Below are 22,508 nucleotides of genomic sequence, written 5' to 3'. Positions count from 1 at the left end.
GATCAGCTCCTGTCCATTGTGTGAATCAGGCTGCTGTAAAGCACATCTCTAAATGCTGTTAACTGCAGCTCAGCCACGTTGGCCGCCCTTATAGTCATATATAGAAAGTAAAACAACAAAAATTACAATCAGAAAATAAACACAGATGAAAAAAATGGAAAGTGTTTAACTATCTGGCTCTAATTAGTAAAAAAAAAAAACAAACAGGCAATACATTGCCTTTAAATCCGGTATTGACCGAACTTGGTAGGTCCCGGATTGTCAGGTTATTGAGCTATCATAGTAGTTTGTGTTGGCCTAATATTTAGGTCCCAGGCTTGATTTTAAAAAAAATCCTAATTTTCAATTTTATTCTGTACTGTGTATCTGAAAGGCAACATTGAAGAATAGATTTCAGATTTGATCGACTGAAGGGAACAGAAGACCTCAAAGCGACCTTCCAATTTTAGGACAAAATTATGATCCGGGCAAGGAGATGGGAAGTATATTTATTACCTGCATTAGTTCTTCTCAGTTGCCCCTCCAATCTGCTGGTATTGGACTTTACTTTTGGCCATGTGGTTTGGCTGCAGCAATTTTCTACCTACCTAATGCGCACTCTGCACTGTTCTCTGATTGGTCAGTGCTGATCACGTGAGTAGCTGTGGCCAATCAGAGAGCAGGCATAGTGCATTGGTAGTGTAACACTACCAATGCACAGTAAGAATTAGGTAGTCTGAAGATTTTGTCGGCTATCTTAGAAGGCTGAACACAGGACCTGAAACTGGTAGATCAGAGGGAAAACTGAGAAGAACAACTGCAGGTAATATATCACCTTGTCCCCTCCAGTCCCAGGACAGAATTTTTGTCTGAAAACCGGAGGGTCAATTTAAAATAAGTGAGTGATAGAAGAGTATATAAGGATGATTTGCTTTAGGCTGTCTCGATTTCTTTAAAGGGTTCTTCAAAGTAGATGACAATGTATCCCACTGCCTGGACCCTTGGCTTAATCAGCTGTGTAGTGTCCAATTCCCTTGCAGCATCATTACAAGAGAACTGATACATTACACAATGTCCAATGAAATCTGTGCATTTTTATATCATTGTGAAGGCAGATTTTTCCCGTTTAAAGCCCCATGCACACGGGCGGAAATTCCGCAGCGGGATTTCCCGCAGAATTTCCGCCCGTGGAAGCTGCCATAGGATTGTATTAGAAAATGCAGTCCTAGGCAGACGGACGCGATTTTTCCGTGTGAAATCACACGAGGAAAACAGATCGCGGCATGTTCTATTTCTGTGCGAGTCTCGCAGAGAAATGCCACTCCTGGGCTGCCGGCTCCGCTCTGCGCATGCCGCGGCTGGACGGCAGCCGGCACATCAGAGAGCTGAAGCCGCGGGAGCAGGTGAGAGCCGCACTGGGCCCCGCAGGGGTGCAGGTCAGGTCCTGCTGCGGGAATTCTCGCAGCAGGATCCGACCCGGCCATCTGCAGGCGGCCTATGGGCTGGATTCACAAGGACCTATTTGTACATAAAATATTTTTGTACGCATTGCGCAGAAAATCGATTTAAATTGGTCCTTTTCTATGCACGTATTTCTTATGCGCAATTTCGTCATGCAATAAAATACATAGCATGTTCAATTTTCCTTTGCATTTGCACAAGGACAGACTACATCTTGGACTCATTAAACTGGCCTTTCAATATCTGAGAGCATCAGTGCGTGTTTTTTTGCACGAGCAATTGCACATGACTTGTGCGTGCAAAGAGCACAGTAAAAAAACACGCTGTTGTGCACGCAGATACGGAACACCCAATACACAAATGCAGAAAAATCATCCATGTGCATATACTCTCACTAAACTGTATATCAATTTGCTCAGCTTCTTGTACTCTATAACATACTGCCTGCATAAAAAAACTAAATTTTCAATGTGACATGTTCCATTTTAAAGAGGTTGTCCAGTTGTAATCTGTTGATGAGTAGAGATGAGCGAGCATACTCTCTAAGGACAATTGCTCAATCGAGCATTGTCCTTAGCGAGTACCTGCCCGCTCAGAAGAAAAGATTCGGCTGCCGGCGGCGGGTGGGGAGCGGCGGGGGAAAGCCGGGAGGAACGCTCCCCTCTGCTCACTGCCGCAATTTACCTCTCACCCGCGCCGGCAGCCGAACCTTTTCTTCCGAGCGGGTAGGTACTCGCTAAGGACAATGCTCGATCAAGCAATTGTGCTTAGCGAGTATGCTCGCTCATCTCTATTGATGAGCTTTCCTTAGCATAGGCCATCAATGGTAGGTTGGCAGTAGTCTGCCTGCTGGGATCCCCATGGTTAACTGTGTACCAGCCATGCGCACTCATACACTGAGCTAAATACAACAGGAAGCAATATAGCTCCGTTCTCACTGTAGTGGCCAGGCTTGGTATTACAAGCAAATTTCCCATTGAAATGAGTGGGAACTTTGACTGTAATACCAAGCTTGGCCACTGTAGTAGGAATAGAGCTGTGTGCTTCCTGCAGAAATCAGCTCAGTGTATAAGCACACCTGCCCAGTAAACAGATGATCCCGCATGGCAGACTCCTGCCAACCTACTATTGATGGCCTATGCTTACAACATGGCAACCTATTTAATTCAATCCATTGTCAGAAAATAAACACTCTGCTACCTCTGTATATAACAAGTAATAACAGTAAGAAGTTTTTGATCAGTTAAAAAATATAATAAAAGAAATGCAGAGCAATGAATTGTAACTGAGGAATTTATGGATAATCATAAAAGGTTCATTAGACATGAGCACTGAATTGATTTAGAACATAAAAACACTTAATTCTTCCTTAAAGGGCTTTTACATCTTTCAGCTGTATTTTTAATTTATCGTTTTGCCCTCGCCCCGTGGAACAGTTTTAATTTATTTTTGTGCTGTGCAGCCAAGCATTGATATCACAAAGTGAGTTTGGTGTTTGTGCTCTTTCCCCCGGAGTTCAAGATATATTCTACATTCAGTACAATCATATTTAACAGCAAGGGTTACATTCTATCCAAAGGCAATAAATATATACAACTTGAGTTAATATAAAAGCACATCAGAGTGAGGAAAAGGCAATGCATTTAGTAAAAAAATGGCAGGAAGGCGCAGCGACAAGCCAAGTACATTGTATTCATCACAAGGCATAAAAGCCCCTTTACAGCTACTCTGGATTACAGCAGCATAGCGGTTGTATAATACATTACCTTCTAATGGAGTGGCAGCATGTGATGGGTCAAGAAGTTAGAAAAGTTGTTATGCAACATAAGTACACCTTGTCATGACAACGCTCAATAATTTATGGAAATCTATTCCCAATAGCGAGGCCTTGAGCTCTGTACCCTCCTCTCTTAGTTATTCTTGCTGCATTTCTAATTCTTCAGCGCTGTCTATTCTGTCTCGTTTCCTGCTGCTATCGTTCGATCAACATGTTTGCAAGACAGAATTCGTGCGACACTGTGACGCGGTCTCGGACATATGCTGGCTCAAAAATTCCCACAAATTTTAAGCATTTGATTGTCTTCTAGAAAGCTGCGGAATAAGTTGGCGCTATACAAATAAAGATGATTATTATTATTAATAATAAGTAAAAATGAGCTATTGAAAAGTCAGAATTGTGGGGGAAATTTTTGTGATGGGCAAACCAATAGGGGCAATTTGAGAATTGGCATCAATTTTGCAGTGTCAACCTGTTGAGTGGATTACTATAGTCTGTCTCACGAAAAGAATATGCAGCATCCGAGGAACGGGCCCACAGCCGAGGGGATGGTGGGGTAGATAGGGATTTTGTCATGAGTGGCTCTACCATCCCCTCCCCTAAGGGTAGTTAGGGACCTGACCAAGTTACTGCTGGGAAACAGGGAAAAGTAACTGGAGATTACCTGTAATCTTCTTGCCACTCGTGACTCCACCCTTCCATTCTTTGCGATGAATCTTGTCTGGTCAGTAGTGTCTGTTTACTATAACGTGAACAAAGTCCACTTTGCAACAACAGTTTGGCACAGTTACAACCAGAGAAGGTGGTGTGACAGGGAGGATTCTTGAGGTAATCTAGACAATCCACAGTCCTAGTTATCTGTGTGATCCTGCTCCCAGCAACACTCTCTCTCTCCCCCTACTCTCTACGGATCAACACCCACCCTTCTGGTGCCTTTCCTCCAGCTAAGCAACGGCCCTTTTCTCACTCAGCAGCAGCAATGGCATCTTCTGGGCAGACTGGTCTGAGGCCAAGCAGAAAGGAATTGCTCAGTTTCCCCCATTTTCCTTTATACACAGACCAATCTGTGTCTGTGTGGCTCACTCACAGACGTCTCTTTTTTAACCAGTTGTCTCTTGCAAACAGAACAGTAGACTACCTGGTTCTGAGTTTATCATGCTGCAGTTTATGGTTGGGGGATTTGTCCACCTGTGACAAACCTCTTCTCCCCTAGTTAACACAGACGTTTATCACAGGTGACCAATCCCCCAACCACAAACGGCAGAGTGATGCACTCAATGCTGCCGTTATTGGCTGCATTCTCTTTGTGAGACAGATTATAGGATACTCTTGACCTGGCTGTCCTCCAGTAGAAGGAAGCACTGGGCTTATAATCATCATTCTCTCTTTTCCCCTTGATTATCAAGAAGCCAACAGTTATACTTCTAAGTAGTTTGTATCTGGAAGCTCCCAGTCCAGCATATCCAAAATGTTGTGGCGTGTAAATAATTTCTTATCTCTAATAAAATTGAAAGAGGGTGTTCTGGTATAGAAAACTTATTTTCAAATACCTATTAGGGTATTCTGAGTTACTAGAGAATGGATCTTGGTCTGCATCTTCATCAATTAGCCAGGATGGAGAGCAGCTACAAAAGGGCATCCCTCTGTCCGGAGAATCTATGTATGCAAACAACAGACAATTTGGCAGCAGCACTTGAACGTACCTCAAATTGTGAGGGGAGGTATACTACGGCTGAGTGATGTAGGCTCAGAAGAAATTGATCTGGATCTGTGATCCACATATTCAAACACAGTCATTTATAATTTTGAGCCACATCCGGGGTACTAAAGGCACAATACTCACATAGATATGTGCTCCATCTTTATTGCAAACACGTAAGCTAACAATGTTTCGACTGTCTTGCAGTCTTTATCCAGTTGACTAGATAAAGACTGCAAGACAGTCGAAACGTTGTCAGCTCACATGTTTGCAATAAAGATGGAGCACATATCTATGTGAGTATTGTGCCTTTAGTACCCCGGATGCGGCTCAAAATTATAAAAAAAACTCTGGAGAATCTGGCACATCTGTTTATTATATGTATTTTTATAAAATATAGTAAAGGGCACCTAGTTATGGATCAAAGATTTCCCCCAGAGGTTGAACCACTGACCTGGAACTGCTGTGCATCACACAGCTCTTAACACATATATAGTAGTAGGCAGCAGTTTGCTTCGCTCAACACACTGGTGTTAGGCTTACAGAGAAAAACAGCACAAGGCTTCTTTGCAGACCAGAAAAGTTAAGTATGATTTTTTTTTCAGGATCAAAATACACAAACAACAGGTTTCACTCCCAGAATGGCAGCTTCCTCAGGCAAATCTGAGGAAGCTGCCTGTGCTGTTGCCTGAGGAAGCTGCAAGTCCAGCAGTGAAACAAGTTGTTTGTGTATTTGGATCCTGTAAATAAAAACTTTTCTGCTTTGCAGTGTATGCCAAAGTATAACCCTGTGTCATTCTTCTCTATTACATTCTTTGATTTAAGTGGATACTGTGTAATTATTAATTTTCTCTATGGTGGCAGCGCAGGAGACGTAAAGGGGTTTTGTCATTAAAAAAAAAATTCGATACTCCCCTATTCCTTTATAGGCAGACTCCTCTTCTCCTTGCTGATCTTCTCCAGTCCCCCGGATCAACTCACCGCAAGCCGTCTGGAACCTCTTCTCCTTGTTATGAATCGTGCATTTCTCGCATTCTTCTTCCTGCAGGTCAGTGAAGGTTACATCATTGTGATGTAGCGTTCACTGGCTAGTAAGGAATGCTGATCTATTGCAGAGACAGCACGCATGAGCAGTCTCTGAAGTAGCTCAGCACTCCGTGCTAGGCTGTGAACTAGTGACATAGCGTACATTGCCGGACAGGAAGAAGACTGCCTGGGAATGTATTTAATGTCACAGGAAGCAGAAGAATCAGCGAGCTGGAGGTGACCCTGGGGGCTACAGGAGACGGGAAGATTGTCGGGGAGCAGAAGACGTAAGTACACAGCCTGGAGAGGAATAGGTGAGTATAGATTTTTTTTTTTTTATGACAGAACCCCTTTAAGCACTTGCTTTTACTTTTCTCCATGTATTACAATAGATCACTGCTGGCCCCAACACTGAAATAACTTGTGAACAGCCTATTTTCAAGGGCCAATCTAACAAAACAGGCCAACCTTTTACTTAAAGAGGAACCCTGTCAAAAATATTAATTAAACATTAATGCCCAACTTGTCAAGATGTTTGGTGTACTCAAAGATATCAGTCAAAGCAGATTAGTTAAGGCTAGGACACAGAAAGTTTGACTATTCTATCAAGCATCTTTATTTTCTTGACTACAGACAGATAATTGGCATATGACGTGGGAATTAAAGTTCTATTATTAAAATTGAAGCATTTTTTTTGGCTACTAGGGACATCTTTTTGAAAAGCACAGGAACAAAAAGGTTTAACCCTTTTAGTGAATTAAGGGGCAACAACATCTGACTCGTTCTCTTTAATTATAATTAATTTTACTAGAAACAGTCTGTAGAAGAATAAAGTAAAGTTTTCGAGTATAGTGACCACCACATGATGTTTAAAGCGAACCTATCATCACCTTTGAGCTCCATAAACTGCGCTGTGCGGCTCAAATGTGAGAAATTGGGGAATCTGGAGATCTACGGGAGAGTCACCAGAAAAGATGCTGTTTGTGTGTATGCCAACCTTGCTGAGACATAGTGCTGAAACTGCGCACCCCATGAGTATGAAACACATCTTCCTGAACTTTCCGTTCCCTCATCTTTGAGCCACATAACGTAATTTATGGGGCTCCAAGGTGATGACCGGTTTCCTTTGAAAACAATTCAGAGCATGCTCCTAGAGATCGGTATGGTCTTTTTGGTTATTTGGCACCAATCTTGATCATCAGACAAGACAAAAATTGAATGGGCCTCGACATATTTATCACTAGTGGTCAGATGCCCAAACTACAAGTTCCTACATGCATGGAAGGACTTGTAGTCAGAGCAATTGTCACATCACTTTCAGGCATTTGATGTTACTGTGCCAGTGGGCTCACTTAGTCGGCACCCATGGTTTTGCCCCTGGGCTGATAGATGTAACTTTTTATGTTTCCTTTTACCCAATGAGTAACATTCAATAGCATAGCTTTGCTTTCTTTTGTTTGTTATCTATACTTATTTCCCAGTTTTTGCTCAGCGACGTGCTTAGCAAATACTCTGTTTTTCGGATGAAGGCCTTAACAGTTGAAAGAAAGAGGGGGAAATAACTGTCTCCCAATCTACATTGTTAACAAGATGATTCTTTACAGATTATTACTGAAACGCACATCTCCAATTCTCCTTCAGGGAAGCGGAGAGCACTCAAGCAGGAAATTGGTACCTCTTCATCTCTGGGGTGAACCTTACTGCCTGTTCTTTAATTTCTTCTGATCATTTAACTCATCGGTATCCAGAGAGATGTGCTAAAAGCCCCTTCCGGCACAAGCTTATAGCTAATGCTCATTTTTTAGTCTTATAAATGTGTGTATATTGTTTTATTCTCAGCTTTGAATAAAAACCTTGCTGATGGCCATTTTTCATAAAGCCATTAGTTTGCTTAAAACCATTAGTCACAAATCTTATTACATACTCCATCTAACTACTGTTTTCATAATTGACATATAATGGCTGAAGTATGTACGAACTTAGCAGCTTTTGAGGGTAAAAAGTTATGGGTTTGTATATATTTTTTTTCTTTTAGTCATTTCATGACTTTAATTTTCGGTCATGACTACAGAACAGCAGATTTATCTTAAAGGAAACAGTACACATGAAAATGAGTGAAAAGATGAAAATAAAAGCAGGTGTCCACATTGGACAACCCATTTTTGTAAGAAGGGTCTCCCAATGATAAACTGATCACAGATCATCCTGCTGCTAGGGCTAACAGCAACTTGTGTTAAACTCACCTCTAGCGCTACCACAGGGGAAATGGAGCATTACATGGTGCCTACTGAAATCAAATCGACTGACCATAACATTCATAGTTGTGTTGGGTTCTCCAAAGCAAGGCCCTTTAATGTGACTAATAGATGGGAGACCCTATCAAAATATCTTTAGTAGGGTATTTCATGTTGTTTTTTTTGTAAACTATACAACCTGTTTTAGAGAATAGAAATGTAGCAAGGAAGCAATTTAAACCACCTCTTGGTTCAGTTAAAGTGTTCAAAGCTGTGGAGCTTAAAGGGGTTGAGCCAGGATTGAAAGTTATCTTATCCACAGTATAGGATCCGGCTGTTGGGAGCATGCACACTGCAGTTCAATTCATTTCATTGCTAGAGATAGCGGAGTTCTTAAAGGGATATTCACATCTTGTCTTTTCATGGCTGAGGTGGGAAAACTTAGCGCTCTGTGCTGATCACCTGTTGGAAAGAGCTGAGCTATAGCTCTCATTGAAGTGAATTGAAGCTATTGAAATGGGGTAGCATGGCGTGCTATCTGGTTTCCGTATCTCCTATTCACTTCTGTGAGAGTTATAGAAATGGCGCTGGGCTAAGCGCTGGGCTTTTTCCATAGGCTCCGACTGGATGGCCTGTAACCATGGTTGTGGTTCTCCATCTCAGCTATGAAATGTAGAGATGGGAATACCCCTTCAATCTAGCGAAGTTGTGTATGCTCGACCGCCGTTCCATTCATACAGACACTTTCAGAATGCATGTTCTTGGGAAACTGTAGAGATCATAATGTCCAGACTTCTAATGATCTGAAACAGGGGCGTAAGTACAGTGGGTTAGGAGGGCGTGGTCGCATTGGGGCCCAGGAGCCCTAGGAGGCCCATAAAGTCTTTCTTCCCCATATTGCAATGAAATACTATCAATAAAGATTTATAGCTGGGGTCCCAATTCCAGACTTTGCACTGGGGCCCAGCATCTTCAAGTTATGCCTCTGATCTGAAGGTTATTCTTTATCTTATGAATAAGGGATCACTTTAAATTCTGGCACAATCCCTTTTACTACAGGTTCTGATTTTACTTTTCTTGGTCTCCACTTCAAACAGAGCAGTGTTGAAGGTTTCTGCTGCTGCAAGCTACCTCCCAGTCATAGACAAAACCTCCCATTTGTCTTGTTCATATACATTAAGACCCGGAAGCATAGTCAAAATGGATACCTTTCGGGAAATGTGTGTGTGTGTGTGTAATATATAGATAGATATATAATTTTTCGGAGAACTATTAAAGTTCTGGTTTTAAACTGCACCGGATTACGGAAGAGAATATTATGGTGAATTCCGCTGGTCTTTTTCATTTTAGTATGTAACAAGATTTTGGAAGGACATTATATAATGTAAATTCCACATCAAATATTGTCATTTTTCTTCTTCTAAACAGCAACCACAACTTGAAAGGAAAGACAGCCAAAACAGTTCCCAGCACAGTGTATCCAGTCATCACAGTGGGCACACCGCCTCACCCCTTCGGAGTGCCCCTCTTGTTCCTGACTATCCAGCCAGCGAGGCACCATCTGTGGACCAAGGTGACGGCTCAGGACAGAAAAAGCCTGATCCATTTAAAATCTGGGCCCAGTCCAGGAGCATGTATGAAAGCAGACGTAAGTATCAACTCTAACCGTGCCCTAGTTCTTTACAAAGGATGTGTTTAATACTGCTGTGCATTTACCAACAATATCGTAGAAAACATGGCGCGTGGAAAAGCTTAAAGGGATTGTCAACTCTGGATACTCTCTTTTTATTAGACACATCCTCCATCTAAAACCAGATTTCAGTTTGACCTACAGCTGTAAAGTTATCACCAGTAATTTGTACAGGAACCAAGTTTTTAAAGGGATTTTCCAAGACCCTCAAAAATGCAGCCAAAGTTAGGGAATGTTGTGGAATTGTAAAAGAAGCATCACTCACTTATTCCATACCCCTTGAATGCAGTGATCTTAGATGCTGACCCCTGGTCTTTGGGCTGCAGCAATGACATGACGGACCCATCACTGACTTCATTGGTACTGTCGGCATTTGTGTACATCATCGCTGTGGAAAACAGACCATTGGGGAGCAGAGGTGCTGGAATGGTAGGAGACTGAACAGGTGAATGGTTCTTCTGCTAGTTTATAACATTCCATGGTCAGTGGTAAAAGGAAACATGAAAGACAAAAGGCACTTTGGGTAGACACCATCAAGTAGAACATGGGAATGGACATCAGGTAATTGAAAGTATCCATAGAGAAGCATGGAGAGGACTGGCCTACAGAGTATCTAAGAGTTGGACACAACTGATTGGATAGATTTTAGTTACATTTTTGAGGGGTCTCCAAAAAAACTCTCTTTATGCCCTCCTGCAGTGCCACCACAGGGAAAATGAAGCATGGCATAGTTACCATTGATATACTTCAGAACAAAGGATACTCTAAGACCAATTTCATAAGAAGCTAATTAACTCTTTGAATATACTTTTGGAATAAGCATGGAAACATCCAATCCCAGAGAGTACAAACTACATGTACATGTGGCCTAGATGTTCTTAGTGCTTACTGAAACCTTTTTGCAGTCGCGCCTGGATTCTGGAGCCTAATGGGATCTCACAAGGTTAATTTGTCACATATGATGCCAGTATTATAAATGATACGTAATAGTTGGGGGAGACCCATTACAGGTTTTGCATTGGCTGAGATACTTTAATTCCACTTGTTTGCTCAGTGTACAGGTAGGAGATCTCGAAAGAAGCACAGTTCTGGTCATTACACTGCGAATGCATCCCATTTCCTTTGTCTACAGCTTGTAACCATAAATCTCATTTAATAGCATTATAGTTTTACATAGGTAATACACTGGCCTGGTGATGACCCCCTAACATAAATTTAGAGACCTATAAACTTACTCACATTCCTTATCACTGGACTAATTATTTACTGTTATGCTCATCCCTCCCTGGCATTTATCTAAGTACTATTAATCCCAACATCTCTGGGCCCTCTTATCCTGTCTCTGGTATTTATCTATGGGCAAATTAAGTTCACCATGTTCGTGCCCTTACATGTGATCATGTATATATGTTTTAATATAAATGCGTCTTTAGATCCGTTTGATTATGCTTGAGGAAGAACCCTGAGTAGGTTGAAAGCTTGCTATAACATCATGTATTTTTGTTAGCTATTAAAAGGTATCATATCTACAAGATTACTTGGTTTCTCTTACTGAGAACAATCACACTTCGGTCTTTTGGCTAACACGTTACTAAACTTTTTTAGTTTTACATAAAACAATCATTACATTATTGTCTTATACCAGGGCTTCAAATCATGGCCGGTCTAGGTAGCATGCCTTGTGAATGTAGATTTCTCAGGAAACCATTATTTTTCCCACTTCAATGAGCAATAAGCTGAGGAATCCCGGAACATCAGACTGATTGATGCAGATTTTTTGGCAGTATGACTGCACGGATCAGCATGTATGTAACCTTGGCATAACGGTTAATGGCCTACTATGTTTTTATAGATGGGAAGTAAATGGACCACGCACATTGTGGAGTTTATTCAGTGTGTAACCAAGTGCAATATGTGCACTTCTATGAATTGACTGGCTTCTTGCATTTGGCAGGTGCACAGTAGTAAGTCCTGCAGAAAAGTATATATTATATTGTCAGGAATTGGAATATATTAGTTGTAGAATCAAATGTATTGGCAATTAAAGCCGTCTGCTGCTGCTGAATCATATCACAGAAGTGCTGGAACTGATTCTCACCACTGATTTATAAGCTATACATAAACTTTAGCGGCTAATTGTATGTGGGTTGTCGCGCATTGTTTAGCAAATTATATAGGCCAAGGCAGTTGAAGTAAAAATTACAAAGGAATGCATACAATGTGGTTCTTATGGTACATACTCATTAACATTATTCGACTATACTAAAAGTAATAAGTCTCCAAAAAAAAGAAATAATGAAAAAACACAATATTAAGAAGATGCTTTCTTGTGAGGTTGGGTAAGATTAGAAAATTGAGTTAGTAATAAGCAGTCTAAAAACCTAGTAATGGAATGATTTTCCAAGGATGGATCCAAGCCCTTTGAAACTTTATTTATAGGGATTGTATGAGAATAGAAAGAATCTGCTTTTTTTCCAGAAACTGTGCCATCCGAGTTCTACAATTGGAAGCTATGGAATAGAGCTTTTAATACCAGACGGGCACGGTTTTTGAAAAATAGACTTTGTGTAATGGGTTCATCAGATTCGTGGAGGAAGGAAGGTGTAGTGACCGGAGTGCTTTCCCTTAGGTATAAACACATATCTCTCACCATGGTCTCCCGTGAACTTTCTCACTCTAGTATCTCAATGTGAGATTTCACCTCAATTATTCTCATTTAAGAGGAATTTTTTTTCCCCCAACTCCAATCTGGCAGTCGGAATAATCCCCGAATTACAGACCCTTCAGAAGTAATTAGTGACTGTATTTAATATTGAAACGCTAAGGAAAGGCGTCCATACCCCTCTTGTACTCTTTTATCGAGTTCACCATCACCATTACCATGTCATCTTGTTTTCTAATCTTATGCATGCCTTTTAGCAAACTATGCAGTACCACATCTCTCTCAGTAGAGCTCCATATTCTCACTGGTACCTTCAAATCAATGTCCGACCCTTTATACAGGTCTTTATAACAATAATTGGGAATAGGAAACCAAGCCAGAAAACCATACACGGACAGCAGTAGGTTTCTGGCTTAGTCTGTGAGGGGCCTATGACTTGGGTCAAGAGAAGTGTTGTCTCTCCTTAAGGAGGGTACCCAAAAAGAGCGTGGAGAGACCTAGGGGGTGAGTTGGTTGGGGAATGGCATTGTCTCTCCCCAAGGAGAGCACCCAGAAGGGGTATGAAAAGACACCTGAGAGTTGAGTGAGGAGACTTATACGACCATGCACACTCCTCTTGTACCCACATCACCCCCTAGGTGTCTCCACACACTTATCTGTGGTATTGCATTAAAATGAATGGGAGCTGAGCTGCAATACTCAACACAACCCATAGACAACAGTGATGCTGTGTTTCGAAGAAAGCAGACATGTTTTTGTAAGCCTGGACAACCCCTTTAACTATACATTCTATATGCATATAGTGAAATTATTACTGTTGACTGAAGGGTTGCTTTAAGTCAAAGATTTCAACAATAACTCCACATTTTGCCTAAAGAAAGGAGGATTTCTGGTAATAGTGGTAAATGTGAGAAGCTGCTGCAATACAGACTGAAGACAAATTTATCCAACCAGTAATCTTTATTACCAGTTGATTTTGGGGTTGAGCACCGGTTTCTATCGGGTTCCTGGTTATAAAAGAGAAATAACAAAGTTTTATTTTAGTCCAGTGTGACAAAGATCAATGCAAGAATAATGTATATTGGATGACTGTTGATATTTAGTTTAGTTTTTTTTAATTGGTATTTAATCTTGATTAAGGTAAATTAGCACTCTGGATAACGAGCGGGAAGGGCAAGAAAAGCTCCACTAATTGCATTATTGACTCGAAACCGTTAACTGAAAATGTTAGCTGTAGTTATTCTCCAGAAGAGCATTATTACTTATTCAGTTCAGCCTTCTGACAACAGTGCTGCTGTAATTTTTTAAGTTTTTGAATATTTTTATGTCCAAATTGTAGGGATTTTAAATTTTAGAAACTCTTCTGTTACATTAGAAGATCAATAAAAAGTCCACAAATACACAACTAAAATATAATTTCTTTAAACCACTATGAACTGTAATATTCATTTTGCAATCCCCTTTACTTGTGCTATTTTTCTAGCGATTTTCTTGTTCACTCGCCAACCTTCTTGCAACTCCAAGTTGAGCTGTAGCTCGTGTTTCAATTGCTGTTGGGACTGCTGTAAGGGGGGTACAGGTTGATATTGCTCAGTATTAAATATTAGGTTGGTTTTCATGGCATTGTCTTGTTAAGTGGAGGTGGGAATGGAGAAACAGAGCTGAGCAGGAAGGGACTGGAAGTGTAGAGTGGGCAGCTAAACTGCCGAGTGAGATTAGGAAGTCTTTTTTTCTGATTTGTGCTTCCGGGCTGTGACTGTAGTCCTCTGGATAGTGTCCTTCGGTAAGCTTGGAGGGAATAGTCAAGGCAGAAGCAAGCTGTTCTTCCATTACCTCCCCTTTGACGATGCTGAACCCGTGCCAGACGGCCTGAAAGAGATTTTTCCTTGGTCAAAGGAGTGTAGAACTGGTACAAGTATCCCACACCAACGGGCCTACTGACTGTTTTGCAAGATAATGACTGTTCATGTCTGATCGTGGTTAACTGGGCCAGAACTCTGTTTAACAACTGTTCACACTTTTGAACGATTGAGATACCCTGGATTACAGGGTCACAATTTACCTTTTTTTTTTAAATAAATCTGTTGTTCGTTCACCAGTAATGACTTCAGAGAGCTATGCAAACTATCCCTGGAGCCTTTGGGCCATGGCAGACAATAGGGCCTACTTTAAGACCCAGTTCTCATCTGAACCGGAATTGCAAAACCGAATTCACCAGTTCTGTATGGACAGAACTGGGCCATGAGTCGTGAAGAAAAGCTGGCCATGACCTCTCACTAATAGTATTCAGCCTGTTGCTCCCTACACAGGAATCCAAACCAGGTCCATGCCCGTTAAACTGTCACCGGCCCGGAAAACGAGAGAAACCCTGAAACTGCTGCCTGTGGTCCCTTGTAGTAGAGTAAACAGGATAGTGATGGGTGTAAAATAGGCACAGATAAAATACCTGGTACCCACATTATGAGAATGACTATAGTAACAAAAGAAGCGTGCACTCAGGGCTTCCCCCAGAGGTGTTCAACCTGTTTCTCTTGTCATTATCGATTAGGGCTCCACTCATCCTAATTGTCTGGGCAAGTGGATCCAGCTACATTCCTTAATTTTTTTGACAGTGCTTTATGGGCACCTTACAGCCATATTATTTGGTAGCTGGTATGGTATTATTTGTGCACAATGTAATTGTAATATTTGTGCACTATATGGTACACCATCAATAAAATTTACTGCATGGAGTACCCTCCAACATATGATAGGCGCTAAGTGTGTTCACTTTGTACCAGGTAGTGACCTGCCTAGCATAGAGTGATATGGGACATTGCCTATTCATTGCTGACCAATAGATAAATCAGCTTCACAGAATTTTAATGGTTTTGGTGTTGAAATTTTTACACAAACATTGGCTGCCAAGGCCTCCAAGTATCAGATTTATGAAGAAGTTAGGGAACTACTGGGTTGGATTATTTCAGTCTTTTGTGGGTGACTGTAGTTTCTGGACTTTTCAGTCTATGAAAAATGGGTCGTGTGCTCTCTTTCCTAGTTCTCTGTGAGTGGCACCAAGCAAACTTTGATATGTTCTTGAAGATAAACATTTGCCATTTGTTTCCTCTGACCATGGTTAGGTGATAGAATGCATGGTATTTAGTCTTCCACCAAATTAAATATTGTGGAAAGCTACCCTCAAATACATCTTCATATTAAAGAATATAAGTATATTATCCAACCATATATTTCATTTTAAGATGTACTTTAGTTTTGATGATAATTGTAAGATTGTAAATTTCTTACATTTATATTGATCCAAAGAATTAGGTTGGCCACTTAGGTCGATGATTTTTTTTCATTTGAAAAGTGACCAATAGCGCGTCTAGCTCACCAGCCCACCAGACAAGAGAAACGGTTCTTCCGCTGTGCATGGAACGAATACACTACATCATCCTTTAATTACTTATTCCAATGCAGCCATCAGTCTATTTTAATGCACAGTATGAGAAGTGTCCAATATAAAAATCTGGCTTACATCCCTATCATCAGTTTTCACCATACAAGCCTTTGACTTAACCACAAGTGGTGTCTTCCCTCTAATCATATTGATCTTTTTTTCAAGAATAGTCCTTATATTACCTTATCTACTTCACTCACTTAATGGTATTGACTTGTGGAGACCACCACTTTAATCAATAGGAGTGAAGATCCGCTAAGGATCAGAAAGAGTTTTCCGGTAATACTCCACTGGGCACCAAAATGACATTTAATTGATGTATTCTTTCCATTCAGATTGCCTTATTTAGTTTTATATCCTGTTAAGATGAAAAATCTGGATATAGGGATGATAACTTCTTTGATTTTCGAAATTTGTTTTTTAAAAACATGCTTAGTTTTTTTTGTGTGCCAAAAACTTAACATGTAGTTACGTAGTAATGGTCTAACTATTAAATTACAAGTACCGTATATACCGGCGTATAAGACGACTTTTGAACCCCCAAAAATCTGCTCTGAAGTCGGGGGTCGTCTTATACGCCGGTAATACAAAAAAAAGAAAGTGTAAAAAAATAAAAATCATTACTCACCTCCCCCGGCATTCTGGAGGCGGGGATTTCAAGCCCTGCGTCCAGAAAGCAATGCTCTGCCGGGGACCAGGAGGGAGCGACAGTCTGCAGCAGCGCCGCAGAACGCCGGAGAAGGTGAGTAATGATTTTTTTTTTTTTGCTCCACTGTATTCCCGGCGTATAAGGTGACAGTTGGTGGGTCGTCTTATACGCCCCGTCGCCTTATACGCCGGAATATACGGTATATTCAACTATTTGGTAAGCTGAATGACACAGGCTTTTTGGGTCTGAGGGCCACAATGTCAGATGGAACCAATACCAGCGCTGCGAAATATGTTGGCGCTATACAAATAAAGATTATTATTACCAAGGACCACCAAGAAATTTAAAGTGGTTACCAACTGATAGATGCCAGTTCTACTTCTTGTACTCCCACCTGTCGGGAGAATTTATCTCCCCTGTTTATACTCTAGAAAGGAAGAGACCATGTATGCAGCTCTTTCCATTGCAGTTTATGGGAGTTGGTGAAACAGACGAATGTTTTACTTTTTCCATAAACTATAACGCAGATGGCTGTACCTGTGCCTTTCCATCTCATCTGCTCCTTTCTGCAGTGCCACACGGGGAACAGGAGACAATGCCCACGGATGGATTATCGCTGTGGATATCACGGTCAGACACCCATCCCGATTTCCGCAGCAATGTCCGTCCATAGACATGCTGTGTAAAGAGATTATTCCATGCCCACGAGCAGAAATTAGCTGCGATTTTACGCTCATGGGGGGAGAATCGCAGCATGTTCTAATTTGTGCGGAAAAATGCACGGACGGCTTCCATTGCAGTCAATGGACCCGGCTGTGAGCATGAGCCCATACACAATCAAGGCATTCTTTTTACAAGTGCATTCTGATATTGTTTAGAAATTTCTTCCCCAAATTGTTGCAGAAGTTCCCTCAAATGTGCTGCACTTGTAGGTTGCTTTGCTTTCATCCTTCTGTCCAGTTAATCCCAAACAAGCTCAATGGGCTTGAAGTCTAAGGACTGTGCAGGCCATTCCATTCTTTGAAGCCTACTGGCTTGTCTGTTTAAGTACTTCTGACATAACCTAAAAGTATGTTTGGATCATCGTCTTTTTCCTGCAATATGAACCTCTGACAAACTAGGCGTACACCAGAGGGTATTGCATGGCATATCAAAATGCTATGGTAGCAGTTTTTGTCCAGTGTGCTAGTCACCCTGTATAAGTTTCCAACTCTGAATCTAGCAAAAGAGTCCCAGACCATCAACGCTTCCTCCTCCCACATCTGACAGTTGGTGTCACACACTCAGGAATCATCCTTTCACCTACTCAATGGAGTACAAGAGCCCTACGTCATGTACTAAATATGTCAAATTTTGATTAAAACCGTCTTCTACTCTTTAGTAATCTACTGGAGGTGCTGCTTAACCCAAGCAAATTTTTTTTTTTGCAATCTTAGCAGTGGCTTTCTTACTGATATTCTACCGGTCAAACATGCAGATAAAAGTCTTCTCTTTACAGTTGAAATAGAAGTCTGTTTATTTTATGCCGCATTAAGCTGTGCTTGAAGATTTTGTGCTGTGAGGCGCCAATCATGTAGACTGTTGAATCTCAACAGTTGACTGTTGGCTATATATATACATGTCACTGGTGTTATATGGTATATGCTTGAGAAAGACTGACACAGCTGAAATGTTACATAATAGAGGTTTAAAGCTATTTTTTATGCACCCTGGATTCTGTCTTTGAAAGCTTTTCTGGATTTTTCTTTACCCGTGGATTCCAGGTTGCACTGACTGGTATCTTTTCCCACAAACATTTATAAAAGAGTGCTGCTTGGCTGTTTTTTTATACTTCAGTGACTCTCAAAAACTTGGCATCTGATTCTGCAGTGGCCTTTGGTCTGCCAGACTTCTTCCTATAAGAGTTTCGTCCAGTTTCCAAGTGCCTTTTTATAGTATAGGAAACTGGCTTTCTTGGCACCTTGTCTGTAGGGCAGACCTACACTTCTAAGGGTTATAATTGTTTGATTGTTTTCTTTGGTTAATTGCCTTTTTGCCATAATGATAGCAATGGGCTGTCCTGAAAAGCAAAACTGTCCAAATTCTGCCCTAGAGGATGTTTGTAATGCAGTCTGTTTTAAGACTGGTTCTATAAAATCATAGGGTTTGAAAGTAATCTACAAAAGTTGAGATGCTTATAGGAATAATTTGCATCCAATTTTAAACCATAATTTGCTTACTGTGCTGCAGAGCAGCTGTCCTTGATGTTTTTTTTTCTCTGAAAAAAAGCTCCTTGGTTAAAGTCATAAATTCAGACTATTGGTATATTCCAGGTTAAAATGTGATAATTTTTGTTTTTAACTTACTTTTGAACCTTTTGAACCATTTCACGTTATTTGCTAGACTTGAACGTTATTAATGTTAAAAATAACTGGAAAGATTGAGGTGTTCTAAAACTTTTCTCTGGTAGTACAATAACATGGGCAAAACTACAAAGTCAATTGGCTAAATTTGTTTTAAAAAGGACCATGATCTCTGGGTCAAGTGTCACTTTAGGTCTTGTTGATCAAATATCAGGGCAGCCATGTCTTCACTTAAGTTGTAGGCATCTTCAATCTTCCATTCTGCACATATATAGTAGCAATTAGAATGTTTTCTATATCTATGACCATTGCTGACGGCAGGTGTTCAGCATCTCAAAGCTGTATCTATTTCTAAGTCTTCTCTCGATAATAGCCAAAATAAAAAATTCTCTAATGATTTACCTGCTATTTTGGGGGTTCAGAAGCTGGAAAGAATAGACACTGCATAACATTACACTTCTAATTGTGTCATGAATTGTGTGCTCTTAAAGGTAGAACCTCAGGTGGCCTCATCACCTACTGAGTCAAACCTACTTTGTGCCAGTAATATAAGGTGTCGAATAGAATATACATCCTATCACAGTCCCTATGGGTTTGAATTACAAGCAGAAAATTCTACACCTGACTTCTTTCCTCACTTTTTCTTTAATTATGTTAAAGTTGCTTAGTTTGTAGTATAACAAAATTGTATTCAAAGTTTCTGGGTTAGAGTTGGGGGGAAAGCAAAAAAAAAGTACATGCAAAATTTCCATTTTTAATTTGTCCATGTCCACTATTGTTTAGTGGAAAATTGAATCTATTGTATTCAACTCCTTAATAGAAGTCAGGGGGTTGCATATTTTTCCCTTTCATGTTCCACCAGATGATTTATGATATCAGCTGTTATAATAGTTTGGGGATTGTTGTCATACAATAAAAGGCTAACGCTAACCTAAAACTTATAAAGCCCAAAGCTGTTCACTAGTCAAGCCGAGAAAAGCTGTGATTAATTCATAATGATAAATAAGATCAAATTTCCAACTTGACAATATCCAAGTCATCTGGCAGATGACTTACCAGGAATGCTTTGAGAAAAACTAGTGCAACTAATTGTAGACCGCTGACATTTCTGTTTTGGGCCCATTAAACTTTATTTTCTAGAAGTTCCTAGAGTTCACTCAAATCTGCAGATAGGTTAGTTTGAGTACATGAAGTGTCAAGTGAGTGCGGCCACAGAATGTGGGTGTTCGTAGGAAAGTGCAGGCTTGTGTGAATGGACTGTAGGGTTAGACTGTTACATTGTAGACACCAACGAATGACTGTTTTTCCTAAAATGATTAACAGAGTGCCTATACATGTTAGGCAAATGACAGCCAAGCCAGATGATATTGGCGTAAACTATGGAATGTCCTACTGACACTCTTGACATCAGAAAATAAGAGAAAAAAGGATTGGGCATCTTGAATTTCAACTTGGCCAATTCTTTTTTGCCACTGGAGATAAGCTGCTGCCAGATGGGTTTGACTACCTTTATAGGGCCACCTTAATTCTCATTAACATTGAGCATAGAAGTAGTGGAAAAAAGGACCCATCTAAGGCTAGTTCTACCCCTCAGCATACATACCATAGAGGCAGCCTATGCAGTTACTATGGACCCCTGGAGAGAGAGGGCTTTGTCAATGATTGTTTTCTCATCTTTGCTAGGGCTCCTTTGCAATACCATCAAGTGAAGGAGCAAGGAGTCCGCACAAGGGTCAAGAAACTCTCTCTTGACATCAGAAAATGAGAGAAAAAAGGATTGGGCATCTTGGTTTTCGAGAGGGCCAATTCTTTGTTGCCACTGGAGATAAGCTGCTGCCAGATGGGTTTGACTACCTTTATATGGCCACCTTAATTCTCATTAACAAAAAGGATAGAACTAGTGGAAAAAAGGGCCCATCTAAGTCTAATTCTACCCTATGGCATACATACTGTAGAGGCAGCCTATGCTGTTACTATGGACTTTCTATCATCTTTGCTAGGGCTCCTTTGCAATGTCATCAAATAAAAGAGAAAGGAGTCCCCACAAAGGTCAAGGAAAGTGATGGTGGAAGTCTTTAAGCACCAGACCGTTTTATGCTTGTTTACATTACATTAGGGAGACCTATCTTGATCATTGCTGTGAGACCTCATTTTCCTCTAGGAGCACTCTTTGTGCTGCCATTTCATTATGTGAAGCATGAACCACAGGCCCTATACCTGAGGAAGGAAGAAACCAACCAACCCACATCAGGGGGTTTTCTCTTGTTTATTTATATCTTTGCTCACATATGTTGCATCAAACTTGATCTTTTTGGACTGAAACCAGTCGTTTTGCTATTTCTTCCCAATCCCTTGTTGATAACACTACAAAGGTTGTACAGGTTTAGTAAAAATATGGCTGCATTCTTTTAGCAAGAGCATCACACTTGCCAATAGAGATGAGCTGCAATACCATACATGACTTATGGATATATAGAATAATACCTCTACAACACCACCTATTGGCAGGCAGCAATCCTGCAAGTCAATATCAGACTTTTTAACAAGCCTTGCAACAATGACTGGGAATAAGAGCCAAAGCCAGAAGCTTCTTTAGAAGTAAAAGATAACCATGTACAGACAGCTGTTTTGAAGTGATTGCCCTTCATCAGTGTGCAGTCGGTTTCTGGCTTGGCTACTGAGAGGCCTGTAGACATAGGTCAGGAAGGGAATCGTATTGCCTTAGGGAGTGCACTTAGAAGGTGTGAGTAAACTTATAAGGCCATCCATGCTCCTGTGGGAAATATGCAAATGAGAAGATAGAAAAATGCCTCTACAGCACCACCTATTCGAAGGCAGCATTCCAAAAAGTCAATGTGAAACTTTTAACAAGCATTGTAATAATGACTGGGAATTATGAGCCCAAGCCAGAATCATTTGCTCAGAATTCCCAGTCATTATTATTAGGTGCTCTCTCTAAGAAGAAACTATACCTTTCCCAACTTTTGTGGATAGGGCTGACACTATTTTCGGAAGAAATCTTGGACATTCCCTTTAAGAATGGAAAGTGCTTAATAATTTAGGACATTTTGTACACATTAATATTCAAAAATGTGTTTCTTTTTCTTTCCCTCCCATCTCTAGTTCCAGATTTTCAAGAGCATGATATCTTTTTATGGAGGAAAGAGACTGGCTTTGGCTTCAGAATTCTTGGAGGAAATGAGCCAGGGGAACCAGTAAGTACTATAGCAACAGATGATATTGTGAAATTTTACCGATTGTAAAATTAAAGCTTTGTAATAATTGTTTATCATACAATGTTTAATAATTTATTTTTCCAGCTGTAGCTAGTAATGCCACTTAAGATTTGTATGGAGGTGTTTAAGAGAATTACTCTAGAGAAATCATCTGGCTTCATTACTGAAGTTCCCAGCACTTTTTTGCCAGTTTCATACATCTTGTACATCTCTATAAACACGAGGGCAAATAAAAGTGACTGCTTGGAATGGATCCTAATAGATCTTAAGGGATCCCATTGCCTTTTAATGGGTCCTCATGACTGCGGAAAAAG

At 40.6% G+C, this 22,508-nt stretch overlaps 1 protein-coding gene across 11 annotated transcripts in view; it reads left to right on the top strand.

Moving 5' to 3' along the window:
• MAGI1 (membrane associated guanylate kinase, WW and PDZ domain containing 1) overlaps window positions 1-22,508 on the top strand; it is a 580,752-nt gene that overhangs the window by 524,854 nt on the left and 33,390 nt on the right. For all 11 annotated transcript variants that reach the window (XM_066596650.1, XM_066596655.1, XM_066596652.1 and 8 more), the window contains 2 exons: window positions 9,605-9,824; window positions 22,082-22,173. In XM_066596650.1, coding sequence (XP_066452747.1) covers window positions 9,605-9,824; window positions 22,082-22,173 — 312 coding nt within the window. The remainder of the gene's footprint in view (window positions 1-9,604; window positions 9,825-22,081; window positions 22,174-22,508) is intronic.

Source organism: Eleutherodactylus coqui, chromosome 3 (assembly GCF_035609145.1).
Source record: "Eleutherodactylus coqui strain aEleCoq1 chromosome 3, aEleCoq1.hap1, whole genome shotgun sequence".
NCBI lineage: Eukaryota > Metazoa > Chordata > Amphibia > Anura > Eleutherodactylidae > Eleutherodactylus > Eleutherodactylus coqui.
Note: the sequence above shows the minus strand (reverse complement) of the source record. Positions and strands in the feature narration are given on the sequence as shown.